The sequence below is a fragment of the Sciurus carolinensis genome, chromosome 6 (genome assembly GCF_902686445.1).
Source record: "Sciurus carolinensis chromosome 6, mSciCar1.2, whole genome shotgun sequence".
In the NCBI taxonomy this organism is placed as follows: domain Eukaryota; kingdom Metazoa; phylum Chordata; class Mammalia; order Rodentia; family Sciuridae; genus Sciurus; species Sciurus carolinensis.
The window spans coordinates 104,236,930-104,249,082 of record NC_062218.1 but is presented as its reverse complement, the minus strand read 5'-3'; the positions used below and the strand labels follow the sequence as shown (position 1 = coordinate 104,249,082).

At 37.9% G+C, this 12,153-nt stretch overlaps 1 protein-coding gene across 1 annotated transcript in view; it reads right to left on the bottom strand.

The window, feature by feature from the left end:
• Positions 1-11,020, bottom strand: part of Rbm27 (RNA binding motif protein 27) — a 73,280-nt gene extending 62,260 nt beyond the window's left edge. The window contains 1 exon segment of the mRNA XM_047556346.1: positions 10,772-11,020. Coding sequence (XP_047412302.1) covers positions 10,772-10,830 — 59 coding nt within the window. The 5' untranslated portion in view covers positions 10,831-11,020.
• Positions 11,021-12,153: the final 1,133 nt, after the last annotated feature.

The following is a 12,153-nucleotide window of genomic DNA, read 5'->3' as shown; positions in this document are numbered from 1 at the left end:
TCTAATCAATGTATAGACGACAGAAAGGGGGAAAAAAATCACATTTCTGCCTTTACTTGGAAAGTTCAGATCCGGGTAAGAATATCTAACACAAAAGAGGATTCAGAAAAATAAGAAAGAATGGCAGAAAACAGCAATGTTATTTTCTCTGGTGTTATCCGAACCTTCAAGAAGTTTCATAACCTGATAAGCGTAACGATGCTAAGGATATGAGTTTGTGGTAAGAAACTGGCAAAATATCCAGATTACTAGATAAATGGAGTGAGTTTAACAAACTCAGATATCTAGTCAGATTCAAATAAATGCAGCATTAGGATGCTTCTGATGAAATACATTTTGATGTAATGGTGTAAAAACCAAGATAAGACCAAACATGGTGACTCTCACACCTGTAATCACTCTGCCTCTGGAGGTTGAGGCAAGAGAATCAAAAACTGGAGGCTAGCCTAAGGAACTCAGTGAGATTCTGCCTAAAAAAAAACAATTAAAAGGGCTGGGGATGTAGCTCAGTAGTAAAGCATCCCTGGGCTTAATTCTCAATACACACAAACAAACAAATCAAAATCAAGATGAGTATCCATAATTTCAATAGCTGACAAGGTTGAAGTTAGAGGACTTTGAGTTCCAGGCCAACCTCGCAACACAGCAAAATTCACATCTTTAAAAAAAAAAAAAAAAAAAATCAAGATAAATAGTTAAGGGAATACAAAAGAATAGAAAAAGGTTAGACTCTAGGAAAATAGTAATCACAGATTCTAAATATTTGTTAAATGTGAGTGAACAAATGATTGTTAATAACTGAAAGAATTCCACACCAAAAACAAAGGCACGTTTACAAAGATATGAGTATGTTTTTGTTGTTGTTTTTCTGGTACCAGGGACTGAACTCAAGGGAACTTTACCACTAAGGCACATATCCCCAGTCCTTTAAATAATTTAAGAGACAGGGTCTAGCTAAGTGGCAGATCTTATGATCTTCCTGCCTCCCAAATTGCTGGGATTACAAGTGTGCACCACCTCACCCGTCAGCATAACTCCATGTAAAGGTACAGCTCCTACCATGTACTGAATAAAGTGCATGAAGTCTTGGGTTTGAACTCCAGCACCAAGAAGAGAGGAGAGGGGGTGGAAAAGCATACTATGAAGGAAACTGCCATTCTGAAATAATAACTGTCCTGTTAATTGAATGGTGAACCTAAATACACTGGAGAGTGTTATAATTGTAATATTTTAGGACCTTGGATTGTCCTTATCATTTCAACCTTATTCTTTCTGACCTCTTCATATAATTTTTAAAACTTGACAAACAGCTGGGCATGGTGCACGGCTGTAATCCAGGCAACTTGGGAGGCTGAGGCAGGAGGATCCTGAGTTCAAGCCAGCCTCAGCAACTTAGCAAGGCCCTAAGTAATTCAGCAAAACCCTGTCTGAAAATAAAAAACAAAAAGGGCTGGGGATGTGGCTCAGTGTTAAGCGCCCCTAGGTTAGATCCCTGGTACAAAAAAAAGAAAAACAAACAAACAAAAACACTGTTTAATAATACTTTGGTTCTGGTGCAGATACTAGAAGCTCCAGAAGACTTCCAGAGTGTGTCACAAAAAATCTGAGTATGACTAAGTCCCTTGATAGATAACAATATGAATACAAGACCACCTCCATTTTGGGGGGCCAAAATCATCACTTCTTACTTCTAGTACTCAAGCAAAGTACTTAAAACCTTTCAGTTACTTATTTTATTAAAGCTTATGGGAATTCATTTCTGCTCAACTATAGAGACAAGCATGTTGATGAGTGAAAGGAAATTTAAAATTTTTGATCTATGACTATATCAAAACACACATTTTCCATATTAAAAATAACCTCCTATTGTAAAAAGATCAGAAAAGGTAATAATGGGGCTGGAGTAATTCAGTGATAGAGCACTTGCCTACCATGCATGAGGTCCTGGGTTCAATCCCCAGACACAATCCAAAAAAAAAAAAAAAAAGAGCCAGTATGGTAGCACATGTCTATAATTCCAGCAACTCAGGAGGTTAGGATTATAGACATTATAGACAGGAGGCTAAGGCAGGAGGATCACAAATTCAAGACCAACTTTTAGTAAGACCCAGTCTCAAAATAAAAATATAAAAAGGGCTGGGAATGTGGCTCGGTGATAGAGTAACCCTGGGTTCAATCCCCAATACTGCAAGGGGAAAAAAAAAAAAAAGTAATACATACCTTAAATTATGACTCTAAAGGTGTAAATTTGCAAAGACAAATGAAGTAATCCACTCAGATTAGGCAGAGCACACACTTTGGAACTAAAACTCAAGTGTAATTCCATACAAGTAAAAATCTACTGCACAGTACAAACACTTTTCTTTCTTTTTTGCACCATAATGGGAATTAAACCCAGAGCCTCACACATGCTAGTTGGGTGTTCTACCACTGACTTACACACATACATACACACACACACACAGAGACACACCATTACCCACCATCCCCTTTTGATACTGTGGATTGTGCCCAGGGGTGCTTTCCCACTGAGCGACATCTCCACTCCTTTCTTATGTTTTATTTTGAGATAAGGTCTGGTTAAGTTGCTGAAGCTGGCCTTGAATTTGCAATCCTTCTGCCTTAGTCTCCTGTGTCACTGAGATTACAGGCATGTACCACATTGCCTGGTTAGCCCTATGCTTTTCTAATGTACATCTCCAAGACTAATTAATGCATTCAAGTCTCCCCAACAGTTACCTTTTAATTAAAATAATCAACAAATTTACTAAAGCTTAATATATGTTACAATCATGAAGACTCCTTAAAATTCACTCTGCATAATAAGGTTATGTTTTAACTATCTTCTAAGTTATTTTAAAAATAAAATAAATTAGAATGAAATTTTTTTTAGGAAAACCAAAACATAAATATTGCCCTAAATGCCTTATCTGCAAAAACCTCAAATTATCCTTTTTCTTTTTTCATGAATTCTCCATTGCAGGTGTATTATACATCTGCTGAGTATGCATATCAACTTCACAGAAATTTCAGACATACATTAAATACCAAGATCAAAGAGTAAAAGTCCTACCTTTGACCCCAAGCCAAGAAACATTACTAAAAAACCATTGTAGTCTATCTGTTTCAGGAAAAAGGCCAAAACTACTTAATACCTTTTCCACATTCATAAAAATGTACATTTTTCTGAATATGGGGTCTAATTTTCAGTTCTACCATAGTATGATTTGTATTTCATAGGTAAGATATCTAAGAAATGTGCTACTGAGTGTGGGGGGAGGGGACTCCTAATCCTAATTGGTATCAAATAGCCATTAAAAAGTTCATTTTCAAAGAAAAGAGAAAAAAAAGTCCATATTTCTCAACCAGTACATACATTTATGGAAAACCAGACTAAAGAAACAAAAAGCAAATATTTAAAATACTACAGGTACCTAGAAATACTAAAAAATATTTATTGTATAAAACAGTATTACTTCTAACAGAAAAATACAGTTAAGGTACCCATTCTGTTGCTGTGGAGGTTTATGAAATATGCTTCTGATGTTATGTCAACTGAAGAAATCAAGATACAAAATTTCACACTGAATCTGCTTGTAGCTACATACAAATTCATATACAAGTAGGGGTATAATGATGCATGCCTATAATTCCACAAAATAAAAAAGATTTTGTTGTTTTTTTTTTTTTTTTTTTTTTTTTTTTTTTTGGTGGGGCTGGGGATTGAACCCAGGTACTTGTGCATGCTAGGTAAGCACTCTACCAACTGAGCTATAGCCCCTAAAAAAGTTCTTAAAAAATAGAAGTTTTTTTTTTTTTTTTTTTTTAAGGGCTGGTCCACCCCTGGGTTCAATTTCCAGCATCCCATTCCCCCCCCACACAAAACTTCACACATAAAACTGAAAATAAATATCTACAAATAATTTTATTTCCTTTCTAATTTTTCTGTAATGCAATAATAGAGGTCCCATCTCTTAAACTATCACATAGGAACTTAAGTTCCAACATGAATTTTGGGATAAGCCAATATTCGGACCACAGCACTTTAATTTTTTTTTTTTTTTGTACCGAGGATTGAACTCAGGGGTACTCAACCACTCAGTGGTTTTATTAGAGACAGGGTCTTGCTAAGTTGCTCACTAAACTGCTGAGGCTGGCTTCAAACTTGTGATCCTCCTGCCTCAGCCTCCCTGAGTTGCTGGGATTACAGGTGTACACCACCATTCCCAGCTTCTTTAATCTTACTTTAATTAATTAGGGGTTTTCATGAAAGAATATATTACAGAAGAAATACACTGAGATTCAGGGGGAAAATATACATGGTAACATCTGTTGGTTGCAAACACCATTTTGATATTTGGACTATAACTCCTAAAGCAGTGAGAGCTATAATTCCAGTGAATCTGTAATCCCAGCGACTCTTGAGGCTGAGGCAGGAGGCATGCAAATTCAGACTCGGCATATTAGTAAGAACCCGGCTCAAATTTTAAGAAGACCTAGGGAACATACCTCAGAGATGACATGTTCCTGAGTTCAATATTTTTTTTTTTTTTTGCAGTGCTTGGAACTGAAACCAGGACCTTGAGCATGCTAGTCAAGCATTCTACTACTACATCTCATCCCCAATACAGTTTTATTTTTCTAATTGTCAACCAATCTAAACATATTTGAGGATGCTCATTCATTTAAATACTTACTGTTAAGTAAGTACCAAGCATCTTGCTTGGTAATGGAATTACTCTGAGCAAGACAGGCCTTGCCATTCAGTTATATGACCAAGAGATGGATAAGAAAATAATCACATACAAAATAACAAATGGTATAAAAAGAGATTAATAAAGAGGTAAGTAATGGAGGCTGGGGTTGTGGCTCAGTGATAGAGCGCTTGCCTAGCATATGTAAGGCACTGGGTTCAATTCTCAGCACCACGTAGAAATGAATACAATAAATAAAGGTCTACCAACATCTAAAAAGAATATTGAAAAAAAAAAAAGTAGTTAAGTAATGACACTGTGAGAGGATGAGAGTAGACAGTGGTAGGAAACACAGAGCTATAAAAGCAACTTCTGGCTTCTGCCCTATAGCTACTGGGCCAGGAAGAATGAAGTCAGACATATTTAGGAAGCAGATCAAGGACATAAGAACAAATAATGTTCTTAACTCAGTAGACTAAAACTTGCCAAGAAGTCTTCTGGACAAAATAAGTCCTTTTCTATGAAAAAGTAAATGCTCTACTTAAGTTCCACAGTATGTTAAAGGTAAACCGATTCTTTGAAATCACTGGTAGAATTCAGAAAATTATCAGTACTTCTCAGTCTTATAAGTGTAGCAACAAAATAATCATTTAATGCATTTTATCAGGAGGTCAGGTCTAATGACAGATAATAATTTTTCCTCCCATCTGGGTAACTATAGAGATTACTAGCCAGAGTTTAATTTGGTTAGGATTGCAAACCTATTAGCCACACGTAGAGTTCCTATGTATACCTCCCATGACCACAGCACCAATGAATATGAACCAATAAAATAATTGTTAAACTTATTATTGTCTTTTGCATCATACTGCAAGATAACAACACATTCAAACTTCCAGAGTATTTTTAAAAAGACTGAATCAGGAGCGATGGCACATGCCTGTAATCCCAGTGGCTTGGGAGGCTGAGATAGGAGAACCGCAAATACAAAGTCAGCTTCAGTAACTTAGTGAGACCCTGCCTTGAAGTAAGAAATAAAAAGAGCTGGGGATGTGGCTCAGTGGTTAAGTACACGTGGGTTCAACTTGCCAGTACGAAAAAGAATTTTTTAAAAAGACTGATATGGCCAGAATTCGAAGAAACTGCACACCAAATCTGACTTTCACTAGCTATTTCTGTTACTATTTATGGAACCTGCAATGAGACTCTGGCTTTGTCTTGCACAAGACTGATTAAGATTTTTTAATGGCAGTGGTACTTAACATTAATAAGATAATTTTGCCAGTCATGGTGATGCAAGTCTATAATTCCAATAGCTTGGGAGGCTGAGGCAGGAGGATCATGTTTGAGGCAGTCTCAGCAATTTAGTGAGGCTGTAAGCAACCTAGTGAGACCCTGTCTAAAAACAAACAAACAAATAAAAATAAAAAGGGTTGTGGATGTGGTTCAGTGGTTAAGCACCCCTGGGTTCAATCTCTGGAACCAAAAAAATATATTAAGAGAAAAATTTTAAGACAATTTCTCCAAATTCACACAGTGAATTCAAATGCCCGATTCTAAAATAATGCTCTATTAGAACACACAAACAGACACAACTCTCCAACAAGTTTACAAAATCCATTACTCTTTTAAAAACATATACCAAGGGTTTTAGATGTAGCTTAGGGGTAGAGTGCTTGCTTGTTATGTACAAGGCTTGATCCCTAGTATCAAAGCAGGGAAAAGAAAAACAAAGACAAATTTATCTATTAAATCTAACAAGCAAGAGCAAATGTTCATATATGTTTTGTATATACAAATAACTTCCTAAAATTCCCCATTAAATATAATGTTTTGGTACAAAAGCAGATTTGTTACTGAAAAATGCTTGCCTGAACTTTTTCTAATCTTAGACACTTCTTCAATGATTCATTTATCTCCTGGATTTTCTTAGAACCTTATTTTTAAGGGTTTCACATACCTAAAATGAGCAGTCAATTCTCACAGAATGAAACCACATTTCCAAATTGTGCATAAACCCTTCATAGTATTTCTCACTACAATACCTAGAATACTTTGAAGGTGGGGAGAGGTGAAGACCCCAAACAAGATCTGTTACTCTAGCCTGTTCATGCACCTCTAAGAAAGAAAGAAAAAACTTCTCGACTAAGATATGGTTTCCCTTTCCTTTACTGCATTGCCAACAAAAAATGTTGGTGATTTGTGTTTCCCCAGCCAGCTAAAACAACTAAAGGGTTATTTCTTCCAGGTTCCCTCCTTCTCTCTTTCCACTAGTAAGATTAATAATAAGTGTTCAATATTTACAAAAAAAAAGAAAGCAACAAATAAACTCTAACCATTTGTGTACAGGAAATAATCACATGCAAACTGTATTGGTTTAGAAATACCTTTTGCATACCTTTGTTTCATCAGTGATAAGATGTAACATGATTAAAAGATCCTAAAAATGGAATGCTTTTATAAATTTAAAGCAAATTAAGCTAAATAAGAAAGTGCAACAGGAAATCATGTGCACAGCCATAGTATGATTTCAACCTAGCCACAGCAACTACATTATCTCAAAGACTAACAACTGCTCTGAAATGCTATGTTGTAGCAACATGTCAATCTGCCATGAAAATTTTCTTAAATCTGGAATATGCAAAAAAGTAAAATTTACAAATATAACCCACTTTAGCATATCATTTATCACATTTTAGGACATCTAAACAAAAAATAACCTCCCATAATACAGCAAGAATGAAAATATGAAATTCACATTTGCATTTACTATTTCTTATTAACAGCTCCCTCCAAAACCAATACTTACGTACATGAGTTAAATATGAGCATTTTTGTCACTTTAGAAAGCCACCTATGTTGTTAAAGTCTTAAGTAGTGATTTTTGGTCCTTTTAATTTTTACTTATTTTTGTGGTACTGGGAAACTAAGGCCTTGCACATGTCAGGCAAGTGCTCTGAGTAACATCTCCAGCCCAGATCTTTTTTGTTTTTTTTCCAAAAAAAAAAAAAAAAAATTAAATGAATAAAAAATTTTAAAAAAAATTTTTTTTTTGGCCTGGGGGATTGAACCCAGGAGTGCTTTACCACTGAGTCACATTCCCAACTCTTTTTTTTTATTTCGAGATCTGTCTCACTAAGTTGTTAAGTGTCTCACTAAATTACTGAGGCTGGTTTTGAACTTGAGATCTTCCTGCCTCAGCCTCCCAACACACTGGGATTATAGGCATGTACCCATTGGGCCCGGCTAACAAAAAAGTAGAATGTGGACTTTAGGTAGAACACATAACTCAAATGGGAGAAATTAAATTCAAATAATTTTTTAAAAATATTTTATTCAAGAAAATTATAAAATACTTACATTTACTACAGCCAAAAACACCTAGTGAAAACAGTAAAATAAAGTCTCCACCCAAATTAAATTTTGACATTAAGGGAAAAAAAAGGGGGGGCTATGGTTGTGGCTCTGTGATAGAGCGCTCGCCTGAAACACATGAGGCACTGGGTTCGATCCTCAGTACCATATAAAAATAAAGGGTTGGGGTTGTGGCTCAGTGGTAGAGCACTTGCCTGGCACATGTGAGGCACTGGGTTCAATCCTTAGCACCACATAAAAATAAAATAAAGGTATTATGTCCACCTACAACTAAAAATACATATATTAAAAAAAAAAAAAAGAAAGAAAGAAAAAAAAAGCTAGGCATGGTGGCGCACACCTGTAATCCCAGCAGGCCGGGAGGCTGAGGCAGGAGGATCGAGTTCAAAAGCCAGGCTCAGCAAAAGTAAGGCACTAAGCAACTCAGTGAGACCCTGTCTCTAAATAAAATATAAAATAGGGCTAGAGATGTGGCTTTGTGATCGAGTACCCCTGAGTTCAATCCCCGGTACCCAAAAAAAAGAACCACTCAGAGTAGTACATTTTAAAGAATTTTTTTCAAAAACAAAAAAGAAAAAGCAATCAACTATAATCTTTAAAAATTGTTACCTTCCATCCAAGACATAAAATGAACATTTAATATTTTTTAAAAGATCTGTACCAACAAAATCAGAGCTTATATGGAAAACAGTTTAAAAAAAAAAAAAAAGGCAACAGAAATAGCAAGTGTCCAAAATCTATTTTACCTTTAAAAACACAAGAGATAACTAATTTTTTAAAAAGACAACTAATTTTTTAAGTGTACATACCTTTTCTCAGTCTTGATAAGACACATATGGTCAATTTCGCTAAATCTACTTATTTATAACCTTTACAATTCATTTCCATCTTTGTGCCCCAAACCTTTTTGTGACAAAGTAAGATGCACATTCGAGGAGCTCATATTCTACAAAACTTTCAAGTGTGTCCAGAAATCACTTTCACATTAACTTGATTATCACTAATTTAAAACTCAAAAGCCCTTATTTCACATTTATTCATTCATTTATACCCATGCTTTACACACACACTTTTCATCCTGCGAATGCAAATACAACTTCAGACATAAAAAGTCCCTTAATGCTTCCTCCCCTACCCATCCTGCCTTCACAATTAACACAATGAACTCAGAAGACTGTCTTCCTAGATATTACCTTCCCAACCCAAGAAACCAAAGTAGCAAATGTAAAACAAAAACAAGGTGGTTAACCAGGTTTCTCAGGAGAACCCAGGAAACAGATCAACAGAGAAGAAGCTTGACAGTCTCCCAAGAGCACCAATTTTGCCCTGCCTCCACACTACCCAAACTACTCCCAATTTCCACCCCCCTGAAAATCACTCAATTTTTCCACTAAAGCAATCTGACCTAATGAATAAAAGCCTGCCCACCCTTTCTCTAACTCTTCAGGCAGAAAGGCCGAACCTCCAATAAGAGGAAAAGAAGAAGAAATGAGGAGGGGGCAGGAAATGATCCCTTCCCCTCCATTTCCTTCCGGTGCCCTCTTCCAAAAGAAGTGGTTGTAGACATCTCTTTCCTACCCTCTGGCCTTTTTTCTTTCCTGTCCCTAGAAGATTGTTCCACAGACTTTACCCTAGATTCCCCATAAATAAACACTCCACACAACCCTACCTCCTTAAAGTAACTATAAAACAAAGTTGATACCTCTACTATTCTCTTCAAGTCTCTGGTATTTCAACAACGCTATTCAAAATGTTAAAAGGATAGGTCTCCTTTTCTTTTCAGCGCTTCAACAATAATCCTAAACCCCAATTAACTTCAGTCATGTTCTCAAACTTTCAACAATATTTACAAAACCCTTATGCCTCCAATACCCTGTAACTAAAAAAAAAAAAAAAAAAAAAAAAAATCCTAGATATTGCAGATAGCCCTTAAACCCCACCAATAATAAGTACAAGTGTAGTCCTTTCAAACCTCAAACTTATAAAAATATTCTCAATTTTTTCCTAATCTACCGCGATAACTAAAAATCACTGGTTGGTTCTCTTAGCAGTATCAAGTCAATAACACTTTAAAAACCCTTAATACCCTTGCTATCATACTTATCAGCTCCCCAATAATTTCTAAGACCCTTCGATGCCCACATATCCCTTTCGGCTACTCCGTAACATTTTTCAAATCCTCCAATACTCTTGAACCTTCAACCTCACCAATAGCTACAGGGCTGCAAAGTCCCTACTACCTCTTTCTTCCCAAATACTTTGAATAGGCCCTCGATACTCTGCTTCTAGATCTGTTGGTGCTGGATTAATACTGGTTTGTAAAGCCCTCGATCCTGCTGTCTCCTTCAAGATCTGATTATTCACATTTAAAAATCCCTCGATAGCCCTGCCATCCCCCTCAGATCTCAAACGGCAGTGTTTTAAATTTCCTCATTACCCCAATAGGCATATTTTGAAAGCCCTCGCCGTTCTCGCCCTCCCCCCAGTCCCACAGCAACACCGCCTCTACGCCCCTCGCTCTCCCTCTCTCTCCGCCTCCCTTCCCCCCCACAATGGTGATAGTACTACAGAGAAGACGTCGCCGGGACCTCCCCACCGCCGCCCCGCCGCGCCGCCCACCTCACGCCGCCTCCCCTCCCCCACACCCCCGCGGGCCCCCAACGCCCACGTTCGCCGGCCCCGGCCCTGGCAGGCTCACTCACATCGGCTCCAGTAACTTGGCCAGCCAGGACTTGAGGGCATCCACATCCTCTATGAGCATGGTGCAGGGAAGGCGGGCTCGGCCGCCGCTCTTTTTCAGGCCTGCCGTGGGTCTCCACTCGCCGCCTCCTCACGCTCCCTTCACAGCCCCCGGTGCCCTAACCCACCGGGCATCTTAGGAGACTTCAACCTACTCCCCCGGCCGGGGCCTAACAGGAACTAACCCAAGAGCCCTCACTCAACCTAGCCCGAAGGCTCAGGTGGGCGGGAGATAGTGACGAGTGGCGGGTGTGACACCCAATAGAAGAGAGAGGGCCGTGCGCGCAAAGCCAATGAAAAGGCTCGCTCTCCCCGCCGGCCGGCCGTACCCAGTTAGGGAGGAGGGATATAGCAAGGTAGGTGGAGAGCTTAAGTGAACTCCTGGTGCAAGATGGTATCTTGGAGAAGGTGCTGTGCCTCTTAAAGGGGCCGCGACGCCGTTTTTGACCACGCCGTCGCCCGCCGCGGAATACCGGTGTCTGCTGTTGGGAGTGCTTGGGGGAACCCGGCGAGCCCCTCATCCTGGTTCCTTCCTCTCGTTTTTCCTGGAAACCCACACTCGTGTCCCGAAATGACTCAGCTGTAGTAAATCTGCAACACAACGTGCAATACGGTCATATTCGACACATTGCAAAGAATGCAAAATCTTACTTTTTTCCTTACACGCTCGTTTTGATCCGCACTTGTGCCTGTATTTTTTGCCGCTATGCTTAAATTACGCAGAATGTTACTGACAACTATGCCTTGAAATCCAGTAATCGTCATTTTAAAAACGTGGCGCACGGATGTGGAAGACTGAGGCCATTTCATTTTACTAGTATTATTAATAAATGCTTTAGGGAAAAAAATATTCTAATAGGTTTTTGTTAAAAAAAAAAACTTCATTTCATATTTAAAATAGTGGAGTTTTGTTTTCGTTTCTGCAGTGAGAATTTTGATTAAAAGAGATTTAAAAATAATTTTAAAGAAAAAAATTAAAAATTAACCAAAATAGGCAACTTAGTTTGTAGTAGGTAAGAAATTCCTTTGGAAGTTCTGAAACCACTGGCTTAGCACTGGTGGTAGAATGTTTATTCAATAACAAATGCTGAGCTGCTGTTATGTGCCAGCACTGTGTATGGCACAGGAGTTCAATGGTGAACAAAGCAAACTGAGTCCCTCCTCTTAGGAAAGAGAACAGTTTATGGGTTTATGCATTATAATACATTTGGAAAAATTCCTGATGAGCACACATTTCATACAAAAGATGGATCAATGCAAAATAAGCAAATAGACTAAATATACTGTACATAGAACAGATGTAGGCAAGCTTTTTCTGCAAGGGGTCAAATAGTAAATATTTTTG